At 38.3% G+C, this 11,619-nt stretch overlaps 2 protein-coding genes across 5 annotated transcripts in view; one reads left to right on the top strand and one right to left on the bottom strand.

Annotated features, from left to right (window-relative positions):
* Positions 1-20: 20 nt before the first annotated feature.
* On the top strand, positions 21-6,024 carry tmem41aa (transmembrane protein 41aa). Of its 2 annotated transcripts, XR_006012290.1 has the most exons (6): positions 21-294; positions 902-1,052; positions 1,581-1,742; positions 2,509-2,647; positions 3,547-4,104; positions 4,137-6,024. XR_006012290.1 is itself a non-coding variant. In XM_042002045.1 (5 exons), the coding sequence occupies exons 1-5, from the start codon at positions 119-121 to the stop codon at positions 3,765-3,767; spliced, it is 849 nt and encodes a 282-aa protein (XP_041857979.1). In that variant the 5' UTR covers positions 21-118; the 3' UTR covers positions 3,768-6,024. The 2 variants fall into 2 exon arrangements, 1 of the variants encoding a protein (XP_041857979.1); XM_042002045.1 differs by having other exon boundaries at positions 3,547-6,024.
* Positions 6,025-7,789: 1,765 nt separating this feature from the next.
* The window catches only part of igf2bp2a (insulin-like growth factor 2 mRNA binding protein 2a), a 48,437-nt gene continuing 44,607 nt past the window's right edge, over positions 7,790-11,619 (bottom strand). For all 3 annotated transcript variants that reach the window (XM_042002042.1, XM_042002043.1, XM_042002044.1), the window contains one exon: positions 7,790-10,810. In XM_042002042.1, coding sequence (XP_041857976.1) covers positions 10,712-10,810 — 99 coding nt within the window. In that variant the 3' untranslated portion in view covers positions 7,790-10,711. The remainder of the gene's footprint in view (positions 10,811-11,619) is intronic.

Here is an 11,619-nt window from a genome sequence, read left to right as displayed (position 1 = left end):
ATGCAACACATTCAACCGGATCTGTTTATACGTGGATGTGACGTAACTGCGGTGGTTGGCCGTTGTCCTCTCAGTGACAACAAACGGGAGGTGAAGTCTTTTTCTAAAACTGCGGAATATGCGCTCATTCGTTGGATTAATCGCTGTTGTCATTGCAGCCACTTTGTATCTTTATTTCCTGTCCCTGTACCTCCCTGTTGGATCCTGGAAGCGTCCTCAACCAGGTTCCAAGGCTGAACATGTGGAAGAGAAAGAGTCCGAGGAGCTCCGTGACACCTCTGAAGAACCCAGCAGGTGATCGATGTTAGCCGTTAGCTGTTAGCCATTGTGCTTAAAAAACCTGGAGTAAAAGTCTTTGTGTAATACTAAAACAAATTATGTGCCTTCCTTAGCTTGTTCTATCAGTAGCTAGCCAATAATGGCGATTAAATACACATTCACCCTTTATCAACAATACTTATAGTCAGTGATCAGCATTGACTTTACCCCTCAGCAGTAGCCTCTAGAAACGTTTACCAAGTTACATTTTCAGGTTCCAAGTTGCACTGCTTGAATTTATCATATCTATTATGCTGTAAAGTGCTGACAAAGTGACTGTAGGTTTTGTCGTCCTTGCTAATAGCGATATAAACTTTCTATCTGAACACAATGGAATTTCTCTCTTTTCATTTTTTTAAATTTTATTATTATTATTTTATTTTTGTTTATTATTTTTATTTATTATTATTGTTGTTGTTTGTTTGTTTTTTGTTTGTTTGTTTGTTTTTTGTTTTGTTTTTTTGCATCAGTGGTAAAATATTTAAAATTTAAGATTGTTTTGTTTTTTTGTCTTCCAAAGCTCAGCATGGGCATGAAAGAAGTGCAGCTGATATGTCTAACTGAAGTCTGAATCATCTCACAGGTTGAAGTTCCCTTCTGACTTGGAGGAGCTGCGTGAATTGGCTGAGCTCTTGCAGTTTTACAAAACAGAGCACACTGGATACGTCCTACTTCTTTTCTGTAGTGCATATCTCTACAAGCAGTCATTTGCCATTCCTGGGTCATCATTCCTGGTAAGGATGAAAACAGAACTGTCAACTATACTGATGTCAGATCATTGGATCAGAAGACTGATATTTTTTGTGCTTTAAAATATGAAATAAGTAATTTATTTGCTTTCAATAAATAAAAAATTAACCACAGCCTTTTTGGATATTTTTTAAAAGTATAAGTCATTATTTAAAATTTGCCTAAAAATGGAGACAGTGAAACAAAATACACTTGGATGGCAGAGTGTTGTTTCAGTTTCTTTATTTAGAGGAAACTGAAAGGAGAAAAAAAATAATAAAGAAAACAGGAATTTCTGGTTTTCTTAATGTGTCACTCATGCTGGACTGTTGTCTACTCAATGGTTCTCTTCTTCATTTCTAACACCTTAAAGATTTCTTCACATCTTAGTGTACAGACAGAAAAACAACAACCCACCAAGTTAGATCTCTGTCACACTGAAAACAGTAGAGCCATGTGTCAGATCTGCTTTTAACACATAGAGATGAAGCGTGGTAACAGCATCCCTTTGCTCTTCACTTGTCATTGTACAGAACATTCTTGCAGGAGCTATTTTTGGACCATATGAAGGACTGTTACTTGCCTGTGTGCTCACAACAGTGGGTTCCACCATGTGCTTCCTCCTCTCCCAAGCCTTTGGAAAACATTACATTGTAAATCTCTTCCCTGAAAAGGTCTCCATGCTACAGAAAAAGGTATGGCAATATCACTTAGTGAACTGCACCCATTCAAGACAATAAACACAGAAACCAAACAGATGATACATAAACTTGTAAAATAGGGTTTCAGTAACTATAACTGTCAACATTGAATGTTCTTTAGAAAGAAAAAAACACTTGTGATGATGAAAGTGATGTGATGATAGCATCTTCACACCTTTTTTCTATGTGTAAACTATAAATGTGGCTGCACGGTGGTGTGGTGGTTAGCACCGCAGCCTCACAGCAAGAAGGTTGCTGGTTCGAATCTTGGCTGGGGGGGTTTGAACCTCTCTCCGGGTACTCCGGCTTCCTCCCACCGTCCAAAGGCATGCATGTTAGGCTAATTGATGACTCTAAATTCTCCCTAGTGAGTGTGAGTGTGAATGGTTGTTCGTCCCCTATGTGTTGGCCCTGCGATGGACTGGTGGCCTGTCCAGGGTGTACCTGCTCTCACCTGTTAATGCTGGGATAGGCTCCAGCTTACCCGCGACCGGGTAATGAATGAATGAATTAACTATAAATAAACTCTAAAAAGATTTTCATTCATTCTGTTTACACACATATCCAGCTTATCTAGACTTCACTGGAATGTAATCACATTCTATCTAATGTATATCAGAAGCATATACATATGTATATATATATGTGTGTATATATATATATATATATATATATATATATACACACACATATATATATGTAAAGGTGAACTGCTGTCTGTGATCCTGGAACATTTAACATTTTATCTGTTTTATTTCAGGTAGAGGACAACCAAGACTGCTTGTTCTTCTTTCTGCTTTTCCTAAGATTCTTCCCCATGACTCCCAACTGGTTTCTGAATATGTCTGCCCCAATAGTCAACATCCCCATCACCTCTTTCTTCTGCTCAGTTTTCATTGGTGAGAACTTGACTTTTGTTTGACTCATCACATTGTTCACTGAGCACTCAGTAAGACTCTAAACCAGAATGACTCTGTTGTTCAACAACCTTAGCTTTTGAAGTTAAAAGCCCAGAAAAAAGTACATTAGAGTATCAATTTCAAATATTTGTTGTCCTACTGATTACCCATCTGTAAATTTCTAAATGCCACCATCAGGTTTGCATTATCACTGCAGAATGTTTCCAGGAAGACAGTTTAATGAAGCTACTCTGCAGATAAACTTTTTTTTAAACAATTAAAAAGAGATGCCATGTTTCGATCAATATTTGTTGCTTGTTTTTTGTCTTGGAGGCTTCAATGCATGTAGAAATTCTTGTTATGGAAGCAAGTTGCAAAAAAAAGAGAATTTGATAAAACCTTTGCTTTTGTAAATGACTGCAGTGGGATTGCTTTGAATTATTTTTAATAACTGATAATTCCACTGTTGCACTGTAGTACATTATACTTTCACTATATGTTGCAAAATACGTTAGACATAAGTCTTCTTAGTGTTCCTGTGGCACTAGTGATGGGTGACATCTGCATTTCAGCTCATAACATGTCTAAATTCAGGTTTAATTTCAACATTAAAATCTTTGCCACTCTGTTCTACCTGTACACCTGCAGTGTAGGAACACAATTTTTGGATATTCGGAGTTGCGTTATATGTTGCCTTTAACTTGCATATAACAACCCCATGCCAGTCCTGCTATTTAGTATTTAGCTGAATTCAACCTCTCTTCATAGAGGCCACAAAAGAATGATTTCTTTTGAGGAACAGCAAATTACAGTCTTCCACTTTTACTCTAAACATGCTTAAAGTTGTTTGTTTTGGCTGCACTTCTAGTTTTTAATGACTTTTCTGCCTGCTTTCTTAGGCCTCCTGCCATACAACTTCATCTGTGTCCAGACAGGCGTCATGTTGTCCGAGGTGTCATCGCTAGATGACCTGTTCTCCTGGGAGCGACTCCTGCAGCTGCTGGCCATCGCCTGCATGGCTCTGCTGCCTGGCGCCATCATTCGCCACTTCAGCCAGAAGCATCTGAAATTGGATGTCCGGTCTCAGAATGGACTCATCACAGATAAGAAAGTCCAGTGATTATTTGTGGCCATGAGTTTGGTCACTGTTCTTTTGATGCCTTCTGCTTTGAAGAGAGAGAATAGCCTTGAAGTGGCAGCTTTTCAGAAACACTGCATTTTTGTGTGGAAGTGTTCACAATTGTGGAGGGCTCTGCTCTTCCGGGGCCACGTGGAAATGGACAGAAATTGCTGCTTTGAGAAAAATTGTTGCTGTCATGTGGATTTGAAGTTGAATATTTTGTGCAAAAAAAAATTCTGGGGGTTTGTTTGCTACAACAAGCAGGCAAAGCATACATGGTATTTTTATATGTATATAATATATGTGTTAGGGATGGGGATTTTAGGTGATTTTTGAAGTTGACTATACAGTCGATTAGACACGCCGCAGTGACGTCATGATGTCATCAATAATAAAATTTAAAAAATCTCCAAAGGAAAATTGGAAAACATGTATGAGATGTTATTTGTATAATGTGTGTGTTCCATACACAAGTGTTTTTTTTTATTTCACATTGTCATATTTTTGACATTGTGTGGGCTCTAGTGTCCTTTATTGTTCAGCAGGTAGATGAAAAAATGGGTGAAGGAGACATCGGGATCAAACCTGGGCTAGTTAACTCCCTTCACCAGCAGTGGTGAAGCAGACACGGGGCTCGGGTGGAACTAGAAGTGCTGTGTGGTGTTTATTGCTAAAGCTTGTAGCAAAAAACATTCGCTAAACAGGTAGTTTCTCACAGCTAACTTTCTCTACTCCAACATCCACTCCACTCTGACTCAGACCTGTCTGTGCATCTTTCTCTCTTATGATTCAGATTAAATAGATCTCTGACAAGCTCTGCACAAGTCTGCTATTGAACCATTAATTTGATTCAGATGTGTTGCAGCAGGGAAACATTGAAAGTCTGCAGAACCGTGGGCCTTGAAGACCAGAGTTTGGGGTCCCTGATGTAAACAGCACCACATCTGTTGGATGACATAAATCTCATCCAAACAAAAGCAATCGTATTTTAACAAAAAGCTGTCGACTTTGTGCACCGTTTTGACTAATCGATTACTTGTGCACATCCCTAGTATGAATGTAAAGTAATCATGGAACGGAGGATGGATTTGAAGCAAATCTTCCTCTTAATGTTCAAGTTAAACAGTAAGAGCACTACTTCAGTGTAAACAGTGTTCAGAAGTGCCTGTCACGCAGTTTTATTTTTAAATTCTACCTCCATGGAGTCATTGAAACTTAATGATTAATATAAATTCTGAAATCCTAGCCTTATTTGTAGAGATTGAATGGTTTTTGTTATTGGAATTTTGGTTATTCTGCACCAATCAGCCAAAGCATTTGAACACAGAGTCCATCAACAACCCACCTAAAGATTGTTCAGTAGAGCACCCTGCCACACCTGAAGGAACAGCTTAAAGTGCACGGCAAAGAGCCCAAGCGTTTGACCCAAAACCCATGCTGAATGCAAATGAGAACACTTCAGATTGATTGAGGCTCCCCTTCACAATCCAAAGGACCCAGATAATGTGTTGTTAACATCCTACACACAAGCCTGCACAGCAAGGTACATAAGACACTCTTTACAGCGTTTGCACAGCGTGATTTTGAAATCAGAATGGAGTCTCTGGAAAATAAAGTGTGCTTTGTGAAGGAGCTATTTAATTATTTGTCTGTTAAATATACAGGCATGATTGCCATGTCAAGACATTCTTTTGTCTGCTTATTAAAAATGTGCACTTAATTCAGGTAGTGCAAAGCTTTAAACAACCATGTCCATGTATCTTTTAGTCTTCTACTTCTGAAGTGTTTACAATGTTTAAAGTGTTATTTCACAACTTTTTCTTTTTTTGTCTGTATTTTTATCTTGTCTCTTTGTCTTTTTTCCCAGTGGACATGTTAATTATTTTAATTGTAATGGATAGTAATTCACATTTTTCCATGCATGAGAATCTCATACAGAGCTATAATTTAGATCTAAAAACGTGTATAAAAAAAAAACAGTCATGCAACAGGAATTCCAGCACACTCATAGTACAGAGCATCTTTATTTATCAGCATTTAAACCTGATTAGAAATTTGAAAGCAAACACTGTATTTGCACTGTGGTTTCCTCAGTTACTCCTGGCAGTGAGCTGTTTTAATCTGTGAAACCATCAGTTCCTTATGTATGACTGTGATGCAACATTTGTGGTATGAGAGGTTGTTAATGATGCAGCACCTTTGTTTTTCTTTTTTAAGGTTTAAAAACTTTGGAATAATAAAACAGGAAACCTGCGAACAGCCTTTTCTTTCAGATATTCTTTATTGCTCAGATCCAAGTTGCTCAGCAATACAGTTCACTCACAACTCAAAACAACAGCTTGGCTGTTACCAGAAAGGCATGGATCCACAAATGTAGTAAAAATTGGATCATATGTCTGTCCAGCACACAGTCACCAATTACCTTGAGGTGTTTGGGACCTTTTGGCCTGTGGGAAAATGTAGGACTTGAGGGTTGTGACCTACAGAAGAAACAAAAGGAATCTCCCAAATGGTGAAATGCAGTTCAGAATTGGATCCAATATAAAAACCACGATTCAAAGTCTAGTGCTATATGAAGTGTAGTACATACTGGATCACCTGCATCAATCTCATGCAATGCTTTGCATTAAACAACAGGATAGGACAAAAAAAAAAAAAAAAAAACTGCTGTGGTTCTGCATAAAACTGACTTGACTAAATCCTTTATCACCTGATCCATGGAGTCTGGGATGGTGTTGATTGCCCTCTGCTGATTTAAATCAGCACTTTTACTGTTCCACTTGTCAGACAGGCAATAGTACTTTTCATTTCGCTCTCTTTCTTATTCCCATATCTGTTTAAAGTCCTAGCTAGGCTATTTTTCAACCACATTTTAACAACTAGTATCATTGGTAGTGATTTAACAGGAATGAATATTAAGAAATCCCAGCTACTGCTCCAGACTAAATTATCTAATCAGTGTAAATGATAAGAAAACTAGATAAACAGAAAACAAAAGAAAGCCTAAGCTATTCAACCACCATGTGATATGACTTACAACACTGTACACCCTCATTGATGTGTGTAATTGTGGTTTCTGGTACTGAAAATGAATGCCTAGCAACACCCCACAAAACCTAGAAACACCAATCCTTAAAAAAAACTATTGTCTTCACAGGTTTCGCCTCATACTGCTTTCGCAACCAAGATATTCTTCTCACGACACTGTGGTGAAAACTGAACCAGCTAGAAGGAAACCTTTGCTTATAAAGAGCCAAAAACACGAGAGACAGAGGTCTGAGGAGTCTTCTGCAATGCAGGAAAAGATCCTCAACTTTAAAACTGTTCTAAAAAAAATACTCCAGACAGACAAAAAGATTTAAGTGACAAACTACAATTTCCAGTGCTACAGTTAAACTGCTTTTCTCTCCAACTAATGCTCTACTAAAGTTAAGCAGCCCACCACAGGAGTAATGCGTCCGAATAGAAACACTGTACTGCATTTACATGGGTAAGGTCAGGGTACTTAAATTGGGCCTGGTGAACTATCATCATCAGTATGAGGTACTGTACTGGCTGTGGGGAGGCTTGCTGCAACAGCCTCAGGCATTGTGTGAGCTTGATAGACCTTTATGATTTGTTTAAGCACTGCTAATCTGTGTTCACTGGGACAAAAATGATCCACCTCAACTGATGACAAAAGGCTGCCCTCTAAAAGTAAAAAAAAAAAACTGCTGTAGATAGTTAAAAGAACTCCAAAGACAAACACTAACTTTCACTACATCATTTGTTTATTTTATTTCTTTGCCCTACAATGTTTCATGTTTTGTTTTTTTTAGTAACTAAAGTCAGCCTTGGATTCAGAGAGGTAATTCTGAATTGTACAGCAAAAAAAAAAAAAAAAAAAAAGGTAGATTGATGGGAAAATCATTTAGAGGTCAGTTTGAGGGAAGCTGCAACACTCTAAACTTCTCCCACCATCTCTCACAACGCAGGGGCAGACTGGTGTTATAGAGACAGAAAATGATGCATTTATGTGACTATTGTACATGCTTACAGATATACAGTTGGTTTTTTTTTGTTTGTTTTTGTTTTTTGTTGTACACAGTGACAGTTCAACGACTAGAGTTGTTCTACATTCTACACAGAAGACTAGGGCTTTACACCACGTTAATAGTCCTATCAGTGTATTTTTGCAGCTTCTTGTTTTCTTCAAATCAACCCCAGAGTGTGCTGTTATAAAACAAAGCTGGTAAGATTAGTTTGGATTGTAATAAAAGTTGTTTTTTTTCTCTCCCACACATGAATAGATTTTATAGTTATTCTTTTAAAGTCTCAAAAAACCTGGAGGTACAGTAGGGTCAAACAGGAGGTACAGTTGGTTAGTTTATTTTTCTATCAACTAATTTGTTTCTTCTTGTCTTTCTCAGATGGTGAAATCAGTACACAGCATCCACATTCAGAACCACGTTGGGCAGGTATGTATGTACCCCTTAGATCCTGCTCTTCATTCCTTTTTTTTTTTTTTTTTTTTTTTTTTAACAAATTGAAAATCCTTTTATGCGCTGTCATTAAGAGGTTGTATGGCATCCAGGCAAACACAGTCCAACAGAGTTGACTACGGTTTACAAAGTTTCACTAGTCGGCTGAACCTGAAGAGTGTAGAGTTTACTGTAGATCTTTTCTTAATTTTTTTTCATTAAAAAAGGAAATTAAAAACGCTCAAAATGATCAGTTAAGAAGGCATACAAAATGTGGAAAAAGGGGAAATGAAAGATTGGACTGAGGTACCCTGAAGCCTGAGGTAGATCACAATACTGTCATGCGCACTGTTCACATCCTGACCAAAGTTAACGCGGTGGTTCACTTTACTGTTCTCCTATTTTTTCAGGTTTTTATTTATATTATTATTATTATTATTCATAGTCTAGTTTTCAAGAAAATAAACACTTCCCTTCTAAATAATATGGCAGTGTCCCACTGAGGAAAAAAAGAAAAGGACTTTGTTTCTTTTTGTTTCTTATCAATATCTCTCATCACAAAATAGGAAAAAATAGATTCATAAATATTATTCTCTCTTTTTCATATATATATACAGACACACACGCACACACACAGACACACATGGAGGAAGCTGTATTGGCAATAACCTTGTGCCTGGAAGATGAAGCTGATGGGTGATGTCCAAGAGGTGACAAAATAAGGCAACAAACTTCCACTGTCTCCGAAGTAAAGCACAAAGGGGCACCAGGACCCACGTGTCCAGCGTGTTCACACAGTGGTCGGCCAGCTCGCCAATAATCAAACCGCAAAAAGCAAAGTTGAATAAAAAGAGTGAAAATGAGTATGACAATCTGTGTTTTGCATGCTGCTGGGCCGGCCTGCTGGACACTGCAGGGGTAATATTTTCTTTAAAAAAAGAAAGAAAAAAAAGGCTGCATGTCATACATTCACAGCTGTCTTGCCTTTTTTATAAAGCTCCCTGACAAGAGCAGGTTAAAGCCAAACGCAGCTGCGGTCACGTTTGCGGTTGTGTGTGTACCACAGGTCATACAGTGCCTCTCTATAACCTCCCTTCCTCCCAAACCCTCTCACTCAACAGCTCAACAGCTTTTCACGCCACCCTAAAATACTGAGTCGGCGCCATCTCAACCTTCCCCTTAACCCTGTCCCCCTTTCTGGGCCCTCAGCTCACACCATGTGTTGGCCTTTGTGACGTCCTCATAAGGCAGAGCGTGTGATGGTGCACAAAATAGAAAAAAGCAAAGATGCACCACGTTTTTTAAGACGTCGATTTTTGCTCTGTTTGTCAAGAAGAGTGCATTAACTGACACCCCCCCCCCCCCCTCCCAAAAAAAATCACGACAAACATGGGTTTAGACATTGTCTGCTGTTCAGCATTGAATAATGACACTAGTTTAAAGAGAAAAAAATCCCTCTGTTGCGTTTAACCTCTCTTGAACAAAAGTGGCAGTCAGTTAAATGTTATCAAAAGGCTACGAAAAAATGTGTTTCTAGACAACAAATATTCTCAACCTTTAAAAAAAAACTACAATGCCAGATGAGAGAGTGAAGAGGAAGTGAAGCAGAAATTAGCAGAAAAAAAGGAAAAGATATAAAAAGAGCAAAGCAGCAGATATGAATGGTGAGAGACATTGGAAAGGGACGTTATCTTTTGCGTTGGCACACACACAGGCTTCCTACAAAGACTCAGAACCATTCACCATACAGTATTTACTTATAGGGGTTTTCTGTTTTTGATTTCAGTGGCCTAAAACAGTACAAACCAGGGAAACCGCTTTATGTGGCTGTCACAGCCCAATCTCTGGAACAAGCTAAACATTAAAAACACTAAGCTGTACTGTCGTTTTAATAGAAAAATAACAGTGCATACTCTGTGTGTATCAATATATTTTTCTACTCTGCATTAATACTGCTAAAGATGTTTATTCCCACAAACTAAGTTTCTCAAATGCTTGTGAGAGGAGGTGTTCATTGTCATTCGCTCTTGTTCAAACTTAATGCACCAGTCACAATGCCTTTAATAAATTCATGTTAATAGACTTGCTTTATCTGTTCGATCTGTTTGTTATGCCTATGTTAGTCCAACTAAAGAGATAACGTTATGCAGGGCGATTTACTGTTTTACCTTTTATAACTGATAAGACAACAGTTTCCAAATATTCTTTGCCATTTCCACCTTTCATGATGATTTTTTTTTTTTTTTTTTGTATCAGTACGGTTTCTCCCACTCTATCTGCTCTTACAGGGCTGGCAGTGCACACAATGCCCTCAGCCTTTGGATCTCACTTGTTTTCCCCCTAGTGAAGTTCTTTGGTTTTGATCCCGGTGCTGCTGGTCTGCCCTGCATGTCCCCTTTGGCCTTAGCCTTAAACTGGGTAGGTCTCTGTCCTTTTGGGAGGGCTACATTCATTGGCTGGTGCCCACTGGAGCCACCTGGCTTGTCACTTGGAGTGGTGCGGTGACACAGCGGCGCCCTGCTGGTGCTTCTGTTCCTGCTGTTTGACCTGTTGAATGATCTCCCGAATCCTCCTCTGTGCAGTCTGTTGGAGGGATCAATGAGAATGATGAGCAGTGTAAAGGGAAATCTTAAATTTGAATTTAAATTTTAAAATCCTTCTGCATGTAAAATTATTTAGGTAAGTAATCTTATGAAAAATCTATCTGAAATCACAGTGACATCTAAGTATTTGCAAAATAGCAATAGATCTGGGTCGAACTTTAGCAACTTTTCTACCTTATGTTCCTGTATCTTTTCTCAGAACATATTTGTGTGGTACTTAGCTTGATTGTGAGCCTATCCATCTCTTGTGCAAACTTAATCTTCAAAATATACATGAAATATTTTGGGGGGGAAAATTGTTTTTAAGGGACCTTGTGCAAGAATATGAACTAATTTGGAAATTAGGGAAACCAGTTTATCCAAATTTATCATCTTCTGTTAGATGTCATATCACTAAACATAAACTAAAGACATTCGTTCAGTTCAGTGATTTCACACAGGTGTTTTCACTCATGCTGAATAAACGTTTCCTAAGGACTGCATGTGCTTAGTCTTTTGCTGTATCTGAATTGCCCATTCATTCACTATATCGTTTACTATGAGTCAGCTATTTTTCAGTGTGACTTAAGATTTCAATTTAGTTTTGATTCATATAATAAACTATGACCTCATTGTGCGCTACACCAAAAGTAGTGTACATAAGCTGTATCCTACAAAGGCAGAACTAGACCATCATCTATTGTGTTCTTGGGCCAAGAGCTAACAGAGCATGCTAATGTTAGCCACTAGCAGATGGCGCTAACATTCACAGCTCATTGTTGTGATTTTCTTTGATTTGGTGGGCAAAAA

This window comes from Melanotaenia boesemani, chromosome 12 (assembly GCF_017639745.1).
Source record: "Melanotaenia boesemani isolate fMelBoe1 chromosome 12, fMelBoe1.pri, whole genome shotgun sequence".
Classification (NCBI taxonomy): domain Eukaryota; kingdom Metazoa; phylum Chordata; class Actinopteri; order Atheriniformes; family Melanotaeniidae; genus Melanotaenia; species Melanotaenia boesemani.
Note: the sequence above shows the minus strand (reverse complement) of the source record. Positions and strands in the feature narration are given on the sequence as shown.